Source organism: Siniperca chuatsi, linkage group LG12 (assembly GCF_020085105.1).
Source record: "Siniperca chuatsi isolate FFG_IHB_CAS linkage group LG12, ASM2008510v1, whole genome shotgun sequence".
Classification (NCBI taxonomy): Eukaryota; Metazoa; Chordata; class Actinopteri; order Centrarchiformes; family Sinipercidae; genus Siniperca; species Siniperca chuatsi.
The window spans coordinates 13,532,543-13,551,958 of NC_058053.1; the positions used below are offsets into that span (position 1 = coordinate 13,532,543).

Genomic DNA, 19,416 nt, shown 5'->3' on the forward strand with positions numbered 1-19,416 from the left:
TTTTTTACAGGCTACGAAGTCATTTTTTGAAGGAAGACGAGTTTTATCAAATAGTGAAGGGTTACAGAAAGGCACGATGAGGCACATTTTTATAATCTATGATGGTTTAAATGACAATTACCATCAGGGCCTAGCTTCTATAGCTGCACGCTTCTCTCTGTCCTTCTGTGAGAAGATACTGAGAGAGAAAGAAAGAGAGAGGATTTTGTCCACACCAACCGGGTCGACAACTTCTGTCAGTTTTTAAAATTTGCACTCAGTCAGTACTGGGTCTCTGTTGTTCTCTGCTGTGTCTGTGCAGAAGTCAGGGGGGAGGAGTTCTGCCAAATTCAAACAGCTTTTCCCATTTCCTGTTACTGTGTTTTCTGGGAATCAAGTGCCATGTCCTTGATTCAAAGGCTGCAGTGGAGGTGGGAGGGAGTCAGGGCGGTATGTTGCAACACTATGAATGAGCAGGAAAGGAATTTGGGAGGTTGACAGGGGGATACATGGAATATCCAGTGTGGACAAACATACTTTGTAAGTAGTAAAACCATTCCTGTCATTTAACACCAGGGCTGGCACATGACTCGGTTCAGCTCAGACACCTTGAAATGCTCACGCTGCCTTGGTGACAGACTCCCAGAATACCTCAGGGTCACATTTCGTCCAAATGTCTGGGGGACCTCCCACGTACTTCGTCCACCACCCGCCCAATGCCCCATCCCTGGCCAAAAACTTTTATGTTCTCACTGTAAACAAGCCAACCAGCTCACACAACCTGGCTGTCAGCCTGAGCTAAATGATTCCTTACTCATCTGTGTGTGTGCAGGCGGATTCAGGTTGGTGAGTGCTTTTACATGACAGAATATGACCCTTTAACCCTTTAAAAATTATGTCTGTCGGCAGGAAATTGACTCATTCAGCAAAGCTACTGTATATCAGGTCTTCCAGTCACCCTCAGGCTGCCATTATGGATTGCGAATACTATAATAGACACTTTCATGGAGGGAGTATTCAGTTGCTAGCGGCAGGGCTATTTTGTTAATTACCGTATGGTTATTTCATGGTGGTTTTAGCAGCGGATATTACTCTATTCTACTATTACTGCTATATTCACATGTAAAGACCTCGTCTCACCACAACATGCATCACCTTTAATGCATTCTGTCTGGTTTAGTCAGTAGTGGAAGAAGTACTCAGATCTTTTTCACCACAGTGTAGAAATACTCCGTTACAAATAAAAGGCCTGCATTCAAAAAATAACTTAAGTAAAAGTACAAAAGTATCAGCATCAAAATATACTTAAAGTACCAAAAGTAAAAATACTCATTTTGTTGAATGACTAATTTCAGAATAATATATATTATATAATTATATAATAATTATTGATGCATTATTGTGTAAGCATCACATTTTAATGTTGCAGCTGGTAAAGGTGGGGTTTATTTTGTACTATATATACTGCTGGGTAGCTTGTGATTTTCACTAGGGCTCAATAAAGTCTTATCTTTATCCATAATACATCAGAATTTATTTGTTGATTATATTTTGTATTAATAATGTGAATCTGCAAAGTAACTAGTAACTAAAGTTTTTAAATAAATGTAGTGGAGTAAAAAGTATAATATTTCCCTCTGAAATGTAGTGCAGTAGAAGCATAAAGTAACATAAAATGGAAATACTCAAGTACCTCAAAATTGTACTTAAGTACAGTACTTGAGTAAATGTACTTTCCACCACTGGGTTTAGTAAAGTAAAACACGTAGGTCAAGATATATGTGTAGGAACCAACGGCTGGAATATGTCTTTGTATTCGTATTTTGGAGATGACAGCAGTAGTGGATCTCTAAAGCGGTAAAAGTCATAGTAAAATCCCTAAAGTCACATACCTCCTGTGTTATTAGATCCAATGCTTTTGTCTGCTGCTGCAACCCTGAGCTGTAAGGCAGCCATCGCAGCCTTTAACTGCCCTGTCCGGCTCAACAGGCACCTTCTAGTAAATATGGATCCACCTTGAGCAGCGTTCCCTTGACACTCTCCCTGTCAACAGACATAATGAGACCATAACTATTCTTTCTACTTTCTCATTTCAATCCCAGACAAGAGGCCAGAGAGAGCAAAGGAGACAGGAACACCTTATCGCTTCCGTCGGGCTGGTGACTTGTTTTCTGTTGTATTTTTTTCAAAGGCCTGCCCTCGCTCATCTCCTTCAACCTCTCCACCTGTGCGCACACATGCTTCGTATTTTATGGCAGCTTTTGCATTGCTAGGATTTGAATTTATATTGTTTTGTGGCTTCACTAGAATCACTGGCTGCCTTTGTGTTTGTGTTATATTTTTTTATGTGACTGTATTACATACACAAATCATTATTTAACTTGTGTTAAGGCCATATGGCATTGATTTGCACTGTCGCATTGACAGTCTTTTTCTCTTTGGGCCATATGGCATGTGTGGGTGTGTGTTTGTGTATTGCTCGTGGTGGCGTGTGACCATTGATAGTCACTTCTCAGCATCACTCGCCTGTGTGTATCGGGGAGTGGTTGACTCAAGTGTGTATTTATGAGTGTGTTTGCACACACATGAACACAGTCTGGTATGTGTGTTCAAGATTGTGGAGTTGTTGTTTTTTTTTTTGTTTGTTTTTTTCCAGAAGAGCGCCTGTGCTGACCAGATCATGTTTTGTGTGTGTGTGTGTCTGTGTGTGTGTGTGTGTGTGTCCACACAGGAGGAATGCCAGCTCCTGAGCAGAGCCCAGTGACGGAGGAGGGGCTTCTGCTGACCATCCGTGACAGTTCAACTGGCCACACCATGGAGGCTGACAACACCGCCAACAACATCCTGGCCTCTGTCAAAGAACAGGTAGTGTGTTTCTTCCGTTCATACTGCGCTAAGAGCCCATTGATTCATGTTACATCTCTCATATCATGGCACTGTTAAAGCTTTTATGGACCATTTACGTACAGTGACATTTATAGAACGCTAAATTGTCCAGTGACTCAAACATTGTACTAAAAGAAAATCCACTGGGCGAAGTATGTGGACATTTTTTCCTGCACGTTTGTGTCACACACCCTGTTGTCACCCTAATCATATAACTTACCTCTGTGGCACGGAGCCCAAAATAGAAAGTTGCCATTTCTCTGCATGTGGGATGATGAGAAGATTTTTGTTTATAGCATAACTATGGTCTGAGTGGATTTTTTTTTTTTTGTTTTGTTTTGTGGAAAAATTGAAGTGGAATAAGCTTGACTAGGAGCTATTGGTCCTTTATTGCCTGCAGTCATGGCCTGGCTTGCATCAATGGACAACCAGGAAGATCATCAGGGTTTGGGAGCCTGTGGAGGGATATGCCCTCTGACTCACTCCATCTATGCCTGTCTCTCTGTGATTCATCCACGCTCCCTTCTGTCTCACACACACACACACACCCACACTCTCCTTTCCTCTCTGGCTTCACTCCAACCCTCCATATTCCTAGGAATCCAGCACAGGGCAAACTGGGCTAAAGAGATTTTGCTCATTATTAATGATGTTAATTCCCTTCTGTGATATCTCACATACCTTTCTTTTTCTTGAGTGACACTTTAGTTGAGCTACAGTTTGAAATGAATTAAATGCATTCTCTGGTTATTTATTATGAAATAGCCCACCCAATTTAGGCCTGCTGCTGGAAAGTGGGTATTGTTTACATGAGTAAGGAAGGAAGGAGGGAGCACCTGTCGATGTCACTTCCTTCCCTCGAGTATTCCTGAGTGGTTTGTCCGGTTAGAGCAGATATCCATGCAGGCAAGCAGGAAGAGCGAGCTGTTGCTTTTAGAGTGACTGGCTGGAGACGTGCCTCAGAGGGGATTCCTGCTAAAGAGTCAAGGCTGTAAAATGATCGTTCTCCTCAGTATTTAACAGAGTTGGAGAGGCAAATCAGAGGGTGAGTGAGAGTGAAAAGATGGAAGTCAGAGACAAGGCTAGTGTGAGTGTGTTTTTTTCCCCCTCTGTGCTTTTGCGTGAGGTTTTCCTGTGATTGTTGAGAGGCAGACCTTCGAGGGATCCTGTTCTCGATGTAAACATGCAAGTCTGCTGTGCTGCAGCTGTGGTCTCGGTTAGGGCTGGGGCTTAGAATGACTGGGAATTTGGTAAGTGTTTACTCTGTCTCTACCATCTTTTATTTTTTATCCCCTTTTTGCCTTTTTATTGTCTGATTTCCCTTCCTTCACTTGTCTTATTCACTCCTTGTCTTCTTTTGTTTTTCTTTGTCTCTCTTTCCAAACTTATGTTTCTGTCACTGCTGTAGTTACAGCTGCACAGGCTTTGCCCTGATGCCCAAACAAGGAAAGATTCACCAACATGTTCTGATTGCATTCTCCCTGTGTGTTCATTTGCTTGGACTTATGTCTTCCCTCTTGCTTCCCTTCTGACTACTAACAAGCCCCAGTCTTTTGCCATTCATTTGAGGATTTGGTTCTGTCTTGCTGCTGTTCCTGGTTAATGGAGTCCTCCCTTTGCTCCGTGCCTTCTTAATAGCACTGATCCACCATCTGGATGACACATCTATAATGGTTTATTACAGAGCCCATTTAAGTGTTTAAATGTCAATGTTTTTCTTGCTACACATTCCAACTCGCTTTAAAGAACCACACATGCTATTTTTCAAGCCTGATTCAACCACAAAACCTGAAACTGCGTTGTAATTCAGAATTAATTTTACAAATTCCCCCTCTTCAGTATTTATTATATTATTCAAATTTAATGTAACCAAATTGGGGTTTTTTTCAAGGATTATCTAAGACCTAGTTTTTTATCTGTTTCATCTTAAGTGTAATTGTAGCAGTGGGAGACTCTGGCACTCATCCAGACAGATTGTCTTTTGTGTAGATTCAGCAATCACGATGCTCTTCTGTGTCTTGTCAATGTATTTTCCTTTATTGTTTTGTGTTATTACAAAAATCAGAGATGTCCTTGGTATTTATTTGAATATTTTTTTTAAAACTGGTGAGGGAAAATCAATACTTGGTAGTTCCATATGAGAATCATCTAGCAAACTACCATTTGCAATACATACATTGTGTAGTTTTATTGTTTATTACGGTTACAACTTCTTGATGCTTGGGAACATAAAATCTGATTAAAAATGTGTTTAAAATGATCTTTTAAAAAAAAGTGTTTTCTTTGACTATCTGTAAAAACTGAAAACAACGAGCCTTTTTGAGGGGATTCTTCATTGAAAGTATAATTGATTTAATGGCATCTGACATGGATTTAAGATACTGCTTCACTGCATGCCAGATGCTTCCTCAATATAGAGACATGACAGCAGTATGTTACAACACTAAATGTGACAGCTAACAAACTAACAAAGGGAGTTGTTAAAGATCTTGTTCATTTGTAATATTTTGATATACTGTATATCAATAATAGGAAAAATTGTCACTCAGCCCTGGTGGAAGAATGGTGATTCATCCCTCCGGTCAAGTTCCAGAAACTTGTAATATTATGCCAAGGAGCACTGAAGCTGTTCTGGTGGCGCAACACCTTATTAGACACTTTAGTTTAATTTGTCACCTATCTGTATGTTTGTAAAGAGCTGACAGTGACAGACTCATTTTGGTAAGCATAAATTAGCAACCCAATTGATGTCTGAAATTAACATTATGCTGTGTTAAAATGTTGCTGAAAATATCCAAATTACAATTTGAGTGTGCATGAATGATACAATCAATGGGAGACAAGGACCAGCCTGCTGTAAAACAATGCAAAAGCAAAGATTTAGTTTTCAATATTTATTTTTCAGTGTTTTGTACATTTGAGTTTAATTCGTTTATATTCCTCTCCTTTAGCAGTTGCAGACTTTTGGACAAAAAGCAGTGTTAACTAGTAAAGCAAGACAGGCACTAATGAGGCAGTGTTTTTTACATGTCTTCATCTAGTATGATAGTAAAATATTTAACCTCCACTGGTGGAAACTAGACACATTGTGGTATTGAAATTAATGAATAAATATCAGAATCTGCAGTTGTATCAATATTGGCTGAAAAAACACTCTGCATTTTACAATTACTGGACACTAGCAAAACCATACAGTATTGTGCATCCCTTGCAATAAGCTTTGGACTCTCCAGAATTTTGAATGTTATTAACTTAATTGATATTTTGGGAAATTGGGGCTGCATCCGACAAGTTCAGTAACTTCCCGAAACCGATATTGGCCAGGTGTGTAGAGGAGAGAAATTTAACAGGGTTTGAACTTCTCTCCCAAGCTCTTTTTTTCAATCAAGAACTATTTCTGTCACTTTTCATGTGAACAACCGAGTGCAAACACTATAAATGCCTTCCAAAAGAGACTGTCTGATAATGTGTGCTATTATCCCCATATTTAAACGATTATCGTGTGGTCGATCGGAGCAACTATAAACACTTTTGCCTCTGACATGTCAAACAACATGTCATATGAGCTAGTTCTTTTCTAACATAACCCGGCCCTTAGTGTCAGAATGAGCTGAAGAACTCCTGAAGCTGTATATTACTGCATCTTAAATTAAGATTTTTCATTTTAGTCCTTTATCTCATGTCTGTATCCAGTTGCCTTACAAAGAGTGCAGGTACAGGTTCAGTGATGCTGAAGTGTGTTGATGGCCACATTCAGTCAATTGGCTTATAACCACTTGGCCATCAGCAGTTTACAACTGTTTAATGAATAAAATGGTTGACTGCAATTTGGCTGCGCTAACACTGTGTGCATTTACATGCATATAAAAAACTATTATATCATCGCCTGATTAGGAGACCTCTCTGGAGTTCTTGAGTATATTGAGTGTAAAGAACCCACATTTACAATGTCAAATACTTTTGACATTTGACATTTTCTTTTCTGTCTGGTTGAAATACTTTTCAACAGCAGAACACGTGACAATTTGCATCAGGTGAAATTAACAAAGGTCATAGATAGATGTTGACAGATATGAAATGTAGTAACAACTTGAATGTGTGGAAGGGCTTCAGAATATGCTGTTATGCTACATTTTATACATTTTCTCTTCCTGAGTTAGACTGGGCTATCATAGTTAGGCTAATTACATTGCTTTAAACTCTTGGGTTACTGTGTTTGAAATGAACCCATACAAATGCCACAATCACACAGACTGAAGGTGATTAGTTGGGGTTACATAAGATTTGTTGTACTTGCATCAAAGGGGTAGGCAACAAATAATAGCCTGTCTGAGGTATTTAATCAACCTAACAAACTTAAATAAAATTAGTGGTAATGTCATATGTTCTATTTCAGTAACTTTTGTGTTTTTGCTAAGCACTGCCTGGTTGTCATAATAAAGGGGAGTATTAAAGGTGCCCTGTGGAGTCTTTGACCACTTGGAGCAATATTTTTAGATTAGATTCAACTTTATTGTCATTACACATGTACAAGTACAAGGCAATGAAATGCAGTAGTTTACTAGTGGGTCCCTGTTTTGTATGTATATGCTCACAAGGATGCACATGAGAACGCAGGTGACACAATACAGATACAGTGCTGCCAGTCTCACACTATTCCGCTGATTGACAATTGGCGATGGTAATGCGCAAATAAGTGTAATAATACACCTTTGTTTGCAAACTCCCAAAGAAAAAAGTTTAACTCCTCTTGGGCAAGAGCTATCTACTACAAAAAAAGATACATTATTACTGCTAAGGGAATATTATTTATTTGTTAAAGCATTTTTGGCAGTTCCTTCAGGTGTTCTTATGTACACATTTTAATGCACATATTGTAGCATATGGATGAAAACTTTTTATAGGCTGTAGATGTTGGAGTATCCTGGCTGTTGTACCTAGAGCCATATTCAAAAGCCTTTTGAGAACAAGCCAAATTCGATTTTGAAACAAGTATACAGGAGGTTGTCTAGTAAGGAAGCCTGTGGCACCCACTGAGCAGGCACCAATGAGTATGAGGTCAGGTCTTTAAAGAGAATCTCATTGATCACTCTGCCCTCATCTCTGCTTCCTACCTCATCTCCCAGGAGAGGAATAGCTGCAGGAATGGGGAGCCCTTTAGTTGCGTCAACTTTGATTTTACCCTCACCAAGCACTCCTTAATGTACACACACGTCTTCAATGGCTTCTCAATATTTTAGTTATGTTTGTGTTACAACATCAGTAGGCTGGGGAAACGGAAAGAGTGGGAGGGATAGTTTGCATATTAAGGGATATTAACCCTTGAAATTTCAAGGCTTATTGTAGAAACACCACACATTTGCAGCCATTAAGGACTCGCCATATAAAGCAGATAAAACTCCCTGAGCAAGTTTTTGTGCCAACGTCAGAGATTAACAGTTTTTACCTGGATAAACAGCTGGCTAATGTTCAGTATTAACAATGCTTCATATGTCATCCAGAGTGATGAAATATGAAGTGAGTTTTTTTTGTTGTTGTTGTCAAGAGTTATCAGTCACATACGCCACATTTTTTAGCAAGTGTATGTATTTCTGTATTTGTATTTGTTTGTTTTCTACTGTTAAAAAGGGTCATGATCAGAAGCCCTGTCCAAATTCAGTGCCTTTTTATTTGGCAGGTACTAGATGTGTTTATAGCAATAAGAGCTTCAGACAGGGGCGGAGGAGGGAGTTGATTTAGTTCTTTATCCTTTCTGTGTTGTGGAGAGCTTTTCCCTCAAACATAAATGTAATTCTGTGGTCAAATTAGTCCTTGCAATCTAAAGTGCTGTTGAGCAGATCATTGCTAGTATCAAGATTGCGGTTTCTTGCCCTTGGAAACGCTGTGTTTTGGTGTGCTCCTCTTCCTCCTCCATTATGAGGCTTTGCCCTCAGAGTAATGCTGTTATTAGCTGTGCCTGGACATGCCTATATGTACCACACGACTGGCAAAAAGGGCCTCTTAGGCGCGCCGCACTATGGTGTTTCAACACACCACCTCCCAGAAAACACCACAGTGGAATTTTCCCACTTTGTTGGAGTCCATTACACATGAAAAATCTGTCTGCCTCCTGCTTCTCCCTTGCAAACTGGAGTTACACTCTGTGACCCGGTTTTCATCTGAATAAGACACAGACAGACTCCAGCCTTCTTTGCAAAGGTCCATGAGCTGACCTTGGGTTGAGTGCTACAACTCTAGCACCCTCTTAAAGGCTTGATGAGCTGGCTGAAATATTACCCACTTGAGATACCAATGCAAGCCTCTCTCATGTTTTAATGAAGCCAAAGTCATTTTTGTCTAAGTGACCCAGCTTAAGGAGTTAATAGTTGGGGTCAGGGCAAAGCTTCAAGGCAGTGTTTTTGCCATTATGCGTTTCCATGCCATAAGTGCAGCAGAAAGGTTGAATTCTCTCTGCAGGCGATAGTGTCTATTCTACCTCCATAGGCGAAATAAGGACTCTAATTACAATCGACTAGTGATTTTCTCCACTCCTTAGGGTCTTATCTGCCTTCCTCTCCCTAGTGCTGCTGCTGTGACACAGGCAAGGAGAAATCTAGAGGCATAAGCATTCTGGCCTCGATTATAGTCATAAAAATGGAAGCCTGGCTCCGAGCAATTACCCCATGGGGGAGCAGAACAAGTATGAGAGGGAAAGAGTGAGACAAATTCAGAGGGGAAGGATGCAGGTGAAGGAGAGTGCTCAGATATACAGAGGAAAGACAAAACGCTCAGATACAGAGGGAGGGTGCGGAGGGTGGTGAGTAAAGGGAAAAGGACAAAAGTGAGAGTGTGAGCATGATGGAGAGACAGAGTCAGAGAGGCTGTCACCTGTGAATGGTTCTCTAAAGCGCTGTGGCAGGAGGCTGTCAACGCAGTGGAAAACAGAAAAGAAGGAAAAGAGGAAGAGGAGATAATCTGCTCCCAATGTGACATGATGTCAAAGGAGTAATGTGTGTGTCTGGCCTGGCACAGCGCTGTCGTTTCGAACCCAGCCCTGGGAGATCTAGCCTGTTAATACTCATCACCATCACTGTCATCATCATCATTATCGTTGTAATCATTGCCACCGTCAACAGCACACACAGAGGACCCAGTCATTGGGAAGCAGGAGTTGTACTCAGGAAGGTGGAAGCACAGAAAATACTGCTGGGCTGTCCTTGGAATGGCATATGCCAACTGAGGAAGTTTAGGAAGTTGACTGGGTGAGTCACCAATGAGGTCTCTGTATCATCTTCTGCCCAAACACCTCTCAGATGAGTTTCTCTAAATGAGTGATCCTGAGGTAATCACACAAGTCACTGCAGTCTTTGTTCACTACAGCAACCTCCAGATTGACAGTCCCTAGATTGCTTACTCTCCTCATTTTGGCCCGGAGCAATGTTCTTTTTGTCTGACACAACGATATTGATCCCTCAGTGGAATAGTATGTTCACAGGTCTACATGAATTGCACTGGTTTTGTGATTGCTCTGCTGCAGCATTTATGTTTTTGTTCCAGGACATACAGATTACATTTGTGAGTTACCCTCATTTACTGCCACTATACCTTGGCATTATTATCAACCACATCACATAAGAGCTTTTGTTGAGGTTCAACAGTTTGTAGCTGCACAGAACAACAGCAGGTCTAGTGTAAAACTTAGATCAAAAGACCTGGTGGATGAAGATAAAAAAAATATTGCATTTTAAAATGTAGGGAAAGACTTGTAATTTGCAGTTGTAACTCCAGTTTTTGAATCCAGGCTTGTATACGTGCTTAAAGCAGCAATGATAAGATGATGCTGTTACTTTTCAAAGCACAGCCTTTAGAAGCTTGTTCCAACAGTATGTGACACACATGGCCCCACACAATTATCAGGTGTCACATGCATTTGAAGCCAGGTTTAATATAGAACTCAAAGGAAAAAATGTGTCCACTGCTACAAAGCACTTTAAATTTGAAATTATTTTAAATAATGCCACATATTGCTGGTTCCACTTGAACTAGTAATGGTGCATGAATTGTCCTTTTTAAAGTGTAATTATGTGTGTCACGCTGTGAATGCCAATGAGGCAGAAATGCAAAGACATTTACTTTTGGTGTTTTTAAAAAATTCTGTAACTTTTAGATGACTTAGTTCTTGTAAATGAGCCAAGACTGCCGAAGTAGATGAACAAGTAAATGGGGAAATTCCTCACAACAAAAATAATTTGTGAAAAAATTAAAATCGCCTGGAACCACATTTTAAAATGATTGTTGGATCTGTTCATGAGCACTGACAGGGTTTTTCTTCCACTCCCCCCCCTCGTACAGCCTATTCTCTGTGTCTTTGTTATTGACAGTCTTTCTTTTGCTGTCAATCTCTTGTGTGGCAAGTACTGGCTGCTGCACTTGCTAAAACAGATGACAGCTCCTTTAATAGCATTCACCACACAGATGACAGTTTCTTTAATGACATTTTAATTATCAAGCCAAATTGTAACTTCCTTTTCATGTTCAAATATATAGAAGACGATGTTCTCAGGGGTCTTACTCATCTGTGTCGGCAGTATGTTTTATCTGAAATGCCACCAACATAAAAAATATTTTTGGAGTGATGAGGTCTGGAGAACACTGTTATAGTTGGATTTTTTTAATAGGGTGTAGCAACTAACATTTTGACATAATGCATGTCTTCCACAGAGTAATCTGAGTACTCAGATCACGTCTCAGTTGTCCTGTTTGTTGAGGCAACGCTTTAAACTCCAAGTTGGTGTCGGACATCATCCCCCATAAAATTATTTTTGTCATACCACTTGACATCAGTTTGTATTAGTTTTTTAGCTTATTTTCTATGTATATTTAGGATTTCTTAAAGAAATACCTAGAAAAGGGTTTTCATCAAAGTTAGAAGACAAAGAAACGTCAGTCAAGGAACAGTGGATTATACTTCATAGAAAAGGTTTCAGTCGTAGTCATCTGGACACTTTTCTCAGAATCAAGACGTTTCGGCTCCCATCCGGAAGTCATTCTCAATTGTGGAAATGGTCTGAGAACTCAGAAAAATTGATGGATTATACTGTATTTTGGTGGTTATTAGGGCAGTTTGCAATTTTAGCCATTACTGTGAACCTTGCTTACAGTGATGATCTAAGAAATAATTTTACCTTTTTAAAGTTAAAGAGATAGCAATTCTGTTTCACAATACAACACAAGTGGTCAAACATCTATATTGTGTTCGTGTTGACATCTTTTCAGTGAGCACAGGCTCATAAGCAGCAAAGGTTTACTGTACAACATGGAGGTCACCATGGTGGGAGCCATGATTGGAAAATGGGGAGCCAGCAATGAACCCAGCTTCTGCAACAGTATTATATTGCTTTGACCTTAAATTCCATGTCTGTGTATACAACCGCAGTATGTCAATTTGCTCTCGGTAGAATAAAAAAAAATCATTTTAGTAGCTCTGCAAGTTTCCTGCAATAAATGTTTGTAATGCCGCATTAGAAATCCTGGCAGAAATGATGTTCTTTTGTAAACTTGCTTTTCCATTATCTGAGAGTGAATGATGTTTCACATTTCTGTTTGTGGCCTCTTGTCACATTATCAGCTTACAGTATAAAAGCTCTGGTGCAGCTGTGGGTGCTAAAGCAATTTTCTCCCTCTGATTCACCTAGCTATGCCTGCAGCTGTACACTCTCTTACCTCAGTAAGCCACTTTACTGTATTTTTAAATGCCAACGTGGTTATTATAATACTGCTATGGTGGCAAGATGCTGCAGTCAGTTTCCTCAAACCATTTTCTTTTATTTTAACAAGGTGACTTTGTGCCAGTTTTTGTAAGTAATTGCACTGCGTGGTTCCTTCAGGTGTGGTCACACAGCCTGTTCTGGGGCCTGTTCTCTTCGCTCACACCTCGAGCCTGCTTTTCTGTCCCTGCTGCTGCTGCAGAAATCCTTTAACCTCTACTGTCATTCTCCCACTGCGCAGCATTGTCGGACTCTCATTGGAATGGGTCTGCCACACTGCAGTGAGGATGCAGAGCTGTCAGGCCTCATTGCCACTTAATGAACAAACATATTTCTGGTAGATTCTCATCTTTGGTTAAGAGGAAATGCCATCTGCACTAGTTATATAAAATGAATCTGAACATCACAAATGAACATGCAACCCTTTCTTTCCAGGCTCAGGCCCAAATCACAGCACTTTAACACTGGCTCACATGGGCTCTACTCAAGGTAACAAGAACTATTAGAGATAAGATCTCAAGTCTTAATTAATAGTGGGAATTGGACAGGATGTATACCTCACAATTATTTTTCTGTCATATAAAGGAATGTGCTGAGTTACCAAGAATATTCAAGCACAATTTCACACATCACTAGTATTGCATCACATTATCCTAATGTATCATGTATATGTGGCATGTACATGATGTTGTAGGTTCCTTGTTTTATGTAGGGGAGGAGAAATGATGCATCTGTTCAGTAACTAGGTTGTATCTATGGTGAATCTCACATGACATGAACATGCATTTCTGTCCAGAAATGTCGGTATACATATAGCAAGATTTGTGATGCCATTTTAGATAAATGGCATCACAAATCTTGGTATATGTATATGCAACCTCACTAGCTACAATTTCAAACATACAAATAGACAGCAGTAAACAAGTGGAGCGATTTGGAACAAGGTGTAGAAGTTTTAATACTTTTTTTCCAACCATACATTTAAGCTGACTTCTCTATAAGGGAAGGAATTGCCAAAATTTAGCAACCACCTTTGCAAGTCAGAATATTTGATACTAAGAACATTTGTTCCGCAAAATCACTTAAAGACAAAGTTGTAGCATACTGCAATTCCAATCACAAGCTTTCATTCTGACTTAAGAGAGAAAAATCTTCCATAATCAATCTTAACATTCATGCACCCAAACCTACCCAACAAAGCATTAGATATGCATTAAAATGTATTAAATAATGTATTCAAGTTCTCCAGAATTAAAAGTTGTAAGCAGAAATACACTCCAAGGTATAATGCAGGGTGCAGTATATGCTGACACATGTTAACATTTTCTGTGGTTGTCCACTTGAATGAATTTTAGGGAGGCAAACAACAATTCAAGAGTGTGCTGGTTGACCAATTAGTGTGTGAAGATGTTTGAAACTCGAGTAGTATGGAGAGACTTTTCATTCCATCACAGACGATCTGTCCTATCTCAGTTGAAGAGCTTGGCTTGATTGGCAACTTTGTGTTTACCACAGAGTCAGCAGCCTCTCTTTTGGAGGGTTTCTACTTTTGCAATAAAACTTTTTTTTTAAACAAGAAATCTATCTTGTGTAACAACTGGTCAAAATGAAAACATATATATTTTAAAAGATGGTAAATAAGGAACATCTTTAATAGCGTGTATTTGGTAATAAATACGGGTGTATTCTTGATTGCTAGATTATGCTAAAATACTTATTCAAATACGTCTTCTGTGCTAAATTCAAGTATACTGTATATTATTTAATTTACTTGCGTCACATGGTAGTGCAATAGGAGTAGTAGAGTGCATGTGTAAGGCAGTGTATGCTAATATAGCTTGTATGAAATTTGGGGTTTATGTGTGCGTTAGCCTCTCTTATCTATGCTGCACCACAGTCTATGTGCTGAACCAGCAGCGAGCAGAAGCCACTTCAGGCATTTCAGATGGGTCTTGTATTGTCAGCATCCATAAAGATGACAAGGGAGCCTGTATATTGGTAGTGTGGTCTGCTGCCATGTGTCATCTGTTTCTTTAGGGCCGTCTGAGGACACAAGGGGACAGGATCTGATTCAGCTCATGGGCTACAGGCAGATCAGGCCCAACAGGCTCATTGTAATGGCAAATAAAGGCCTTGTTGGTACAGGAAAGCCGGCCACCCATTGTCTCTGTCCTCTCTTTCCACACTAAGCCAGGTACCGACCAAGGCCGGGCCCACACCCATTAAATATGCATAGGCCTTGTTTAATGGTCATTACAGCGGTGCTCCGTCTGAATTGGTGGATCGTTATGCTGAATAGATGTGTCTCATTCCGTGTAGGGGCCAAGCAAGGAAAATGCAATGAACTGCACAGAGCAGTGAGTACTCTCTCTCCATGGCTAATATAACCCCCCCTTACAATAGTGATCCTTGTCCCTGTTTCATCAGACCAGGTCCCGTTTTGGCACATAGCCCTGTGCTATCACAAGTTAATTATGGATATGCTGGATCCCTTTTCATAATAGTCTTAATGAGTCATGCAGAATAAGGAAAGTCTAGTGAAATGTGTGTGTGGGAGAAAGAAAGCATTACAAAGCTTTTTTTTTTTGAAGGAAAGCTTGAGGATGTGATAGTAAAGGGGCATGGCAGTAATCCTCAAAGCCACCTGAGAGGCCAGTAAACTCATCATGAAAGAGAGTGCATTATTGTTTCATGGCTGACCATAAGATCGCAGAGAATAGGTCAACTCATGCCATTCTCACTGATGGAAATTGTGCTCCAATAATTAAAAACGTAATTTTATGATAACAACTTTATAAATATACATAATGGTATACAACAAAAACCAATACAACTGACACAACAATTCTACAACTGAGAGCAGGGCTGCAACCAATTTGTCAAGCGATAGAAAAGACCTGAAGGACAGAGCTCCATGCAGGAGGCTCTGGACTGCCTCCATGCCTCTCCATAGTAAGAACACAGCAGGGTTTGGGCGGGCATGCAGGCAGGGTGCCCGCCTGGTAGAGGCTTGGAGCGGCTCTGAATATCAGTGTGACAGAGACCTCTTTGCCTTATGGCTGCAACAGATGTCTCTCTCTGCTATGCTTGATCAAGATCACAAACCATCTAATCAGCAGGCTTGAAGGCCAGCCACTTTTTGTGTGAAGTATTAAGAGAGGCATAGCTGTTTTGTGCCTGCATGTGTACCACTGTATAATGAGAAGTGCTGCCTAAGATGAAGTTGCTGGACTTGGGAAGGTGACACGCTGCCAAACAAAACTATTGGATAATGAGCTTAAAAGAAAAGAAGGTACAGAAATGGTGGGCAAAGAATAGTGACATTTGCAGGAGCAGGAAATCTCCATCTTCATTTAGACAGTAAACAGAACAGTTTGGTCCGTTTCTCCATATGTTTAATCTTTTTTCCATAAGCATCTGCTTAATAATTAATACATGACACACATGCTGTCACTCAATAAGGTTTACACAAGTGTATGCATGGGTGTTTGTGTGGGGATGAGTGGAAATGCATATGTATGTCTGTGTATTTATGCTGTATTAATCCCATTTACAATCATCTATATGACTGTTTTGAATCAGACGATGGCCTAGTGCTCCCAGAGTACCTACTATCTAGTGGTAGTGAACTGTATTTTAATATTTTAATGTTCACATTTTCTCTCTCTCCTGCCTCTTTTATCTGACTGTGTCCATATGGATTATACCCCTCTCTTGTCACTTTCTCTCTCTCTCTCACATTGGTGGCAGAATCACACCCTGGAGTAATTCCAGATTTGTATCGAGTAGCAGTTGGACAGTTGGAATACAGGCTGTATTTGGATTAGGGCTGCACAATATATCGTTTCAGCATCGACATCGCAATGTGCACATAGTCACATTGCAGGACGTGTGATGTCAAGCAAGGCAAATTAACTCAAACATGTCATGCTACAACTTTTTTGCTGCTTGACACAAAAGGAAAACTCGCAAGGTTCTCAGTTTCCATGACTAATCTACAAGAAAAGTCTGTTTGATATTACATAATTTAGTCCGATTTAAGGGTTCTTGGATACACGCAGTTTGATCAGTTCCCGCTGTGCTCCGGTGAAGGGGTACACTTCATCAATTTATCAAACAGCCAAAGCAGGCCCGATTAGTCGCCTACCAAAACCTGAAAATGAGCACTGACTTTTTTGGTTGTTTGATAAACTGATCAAGTGCACCTGCGTATCACCTGCCTCTAAACGTGGCTACTGTCACAGATAATGATGCTAGAGGCAGGTGTTCAGTTACGGGAGGCGGCTTTTGAGTGCGTTTATTCCCATTTTCAGCAGCACCTCATCCCAGTGCTGGTTAAAAGTTTAAAAAGTGACTGTCACAGGGCTGGTCGGTGTCCTAATGTAAGAAACGCTTAAAATACACAACACACACACACACAAAACTTGCAGTATCCAGATCTATCTGTACTTACATCTTGCCGGCATATAGATAAATCTGTTTGTTGCTTGAGTTTTAGAGTTTTACCATCCTCAGCGGTGCCGGGATGTCTGTTTATCTTCCACCATGCAGATTAAGCATACATTTGAACACTGTTAGAAATGTTAGATGACATGTAAATAACACTACTGCGACACACAAGTCCATTTGTAAAGTTTATTAAGAAACGTGTTGTTTTTCCCAAACCACTTGTCCATGCCGGTGTCAGTCTCATACAAGCTGATTTCTGGAGGGGTGGCAGAGGGCTGAACCAAGTGTGGTCAAAGCAGCAGGGGTGTTTTGTTTTGTTAGAAGAGGAAAGACCCAAAGTAAAAGTTAAAGTACCCAAATGATGAAAATTATTATTGTTAATTGTATATCTGTACATGAATAACACACTCCATCTATCTGGTGAAATTTGCTGTATTTTTTCATATTGCAGAAAAAAATATCGCAATGTAATTTTTTTCCAATATTGTCCAGCCCGAATTTGAATATTCTCTCTATCTCTTTTTCACAATATTATTCAGTGTCCACTCTCTCTTACACATTAACCTCAACTCTTATCCCTTGTTTCATCTGTAATAGGTCATCTTATTACCACAGCCCCTAAAATGCAAACTAGTACTAGGTACTAGGTACTAGTGTCTTTGTGTGTGTGCAGAAATGGTGTCATATTAGTTCAATCTTTTGACTCTGTCAGGAAACAATCCTCCAACTAGCACTGCCACATTGTGCATCACTTAGTAAGGTTCAGTCCTGGGGCTTAACAGTCCAAATTGTTTATGACCTTCAGGCTCTGTGTGCATTTCGATGAGGATTAGGTTGAGTATGCGCAGCACCAAGAGTTCAGATCCCAAGATTTATAGCTAAAAAAAATTATGTTTTATGCCAATTTCTTAAAATGAATGCTGTGTCAAAAGCAGCCCATTAATTGAATATGTCCGCCCCTTGATGATCTGCACGTACGTAGTGTAGCAATACATTTCAGTATTTTGATGATTGAGTCTCATCTTTGGAAAAAAAGATGGAAATGGGGATGATTGGTTTGAATGAAAGGTTGAAATTGGCAATTTTCATGTGACTCAGTCTCTCAGTAAGGGTTATGTGTCACATAGAGAATTGATGGCTCATTTCTTCCTCTAAGTAAATCAGTGTTGTGGCCACTCTATTTCTGTCCTGCTCCCAGAGCTGTATCTGCACTCTGTTAGCTTGTTGGTGTGTTTTTGTATTAGGAATAAGCAGACTGGAGGTTTTGCCTCTTAACTGGTGGGCAATACAATTATTGGGATAATGATCTGAAAGTGAAAGTTTAACCTGCTCAATAATTTTTTGCTGTACAGGGGAGTTACACTGCTTTCTCCAATGGCAAGTGCCTGCTCGAAGGCCAATTCAAATGGAGGAATAAAGTTATATGTAGCCAAACATCAAGCAATAAGTGAATATTCAACCAAAGATAATGATATTGAAGAAAATAGTTGTTGTTCTTCTATTTTTAAGGTATGGCACATTTTTCAGCCACATCGGCCGGCACCAGTACTAAGAAATGGTCTTCCAGTATAATTATGGGAGAAAGCACAATTTGTTTAAGCTTGTAACTGAACTTCTGATTTGGAGTTTAATTTGACTTCTGTGTTTCCTGTTTATACTCACCACAGCTCTACTGAAGCTGTATTTGCTGTGTTAAGTTGCTGCAAATGCAAACTAAACTATTCCTGCTGCTGCTTCACATTAAAAGCTGTTCTCCGGAAACCCCGGGGAAGCTTTTATTGAGAAGCAGTTACAGGAAATGCATGTTATTTACCATGAAGATTAGCAGTGCTTTGTTAGCCGCACTATTGTTCAATAAAAATTGGTTTACACAACAGGATGTGCACATTCTGCACTATTTTGTCAGTGGATTGGGTTTGAACATTCCAAAATATGAATGTTACCAGAGGATACAGCCACTGTGAGCTGCAGGCTTTTACTGTGCTTTGTGCAAACCAACACACCTCCTCCACGTCATGAGGGTAAACAATAACTTTTTCCGTACCATGCTGTCCTTTTTAGTATAATTATACTATGCACATATATTCATTTCACCATGTATATCAAGCATCTTGGGCAATGGTCTATAGTTATCTTATTTGCATACGTGCAGCATAAGATGTAATCATGGTTGCTCATGGCACTGCACAGGTATCCCAGCCACATGAAAAAACGTTATTATATTAAGGAAAAAGGACTTAGTAGTTTTCCCTCCTGCATGCTCCCTCTCACTGCAGTCAAGCTTCACATATCTACAACTGTAGAGGAGAGGAGAGCAGTGGAGGGTATAAAGCAGTAGTTCGGGGGAGGGGTGAGT

General features: G+C 40.0%; 1 protein-coding gene across 8 annotated transcripts in view; it reads left to right on the top strand.

Moving 5' to 3' along the window:
• The window catches only part of LOC122885440 (plakophilin-4-like), a 79,590-nt gene that overhangs the window by 13,078 nt on the left and 47,096 nt on the right, over positions 1 to 19,416 (top strand). For 6 of the 8 annotated variants that reach the window (XM_044216528.1, XM_044216529.1, XM_044216525.1 and 3 more), the window contains exon 2: positions 2,711 to 2,844. In XM_044216528.1, the coding sequence (XP_044072463.1) occupies positions 2,716 to 2,844 (129 nt within the window). In that variant the 5' untranslated portion in view covers positions 2,711 to 2,715. Of the gene's footprint in view, positions 1 to 2,710; positions 2,845 to 3,799; positions 4,116 to 19,416 lie in introns of those variants that run through there. The other 2 variants (XM_044216533.1, XM_044216531.1) reach the window with 2 other exon arrangements.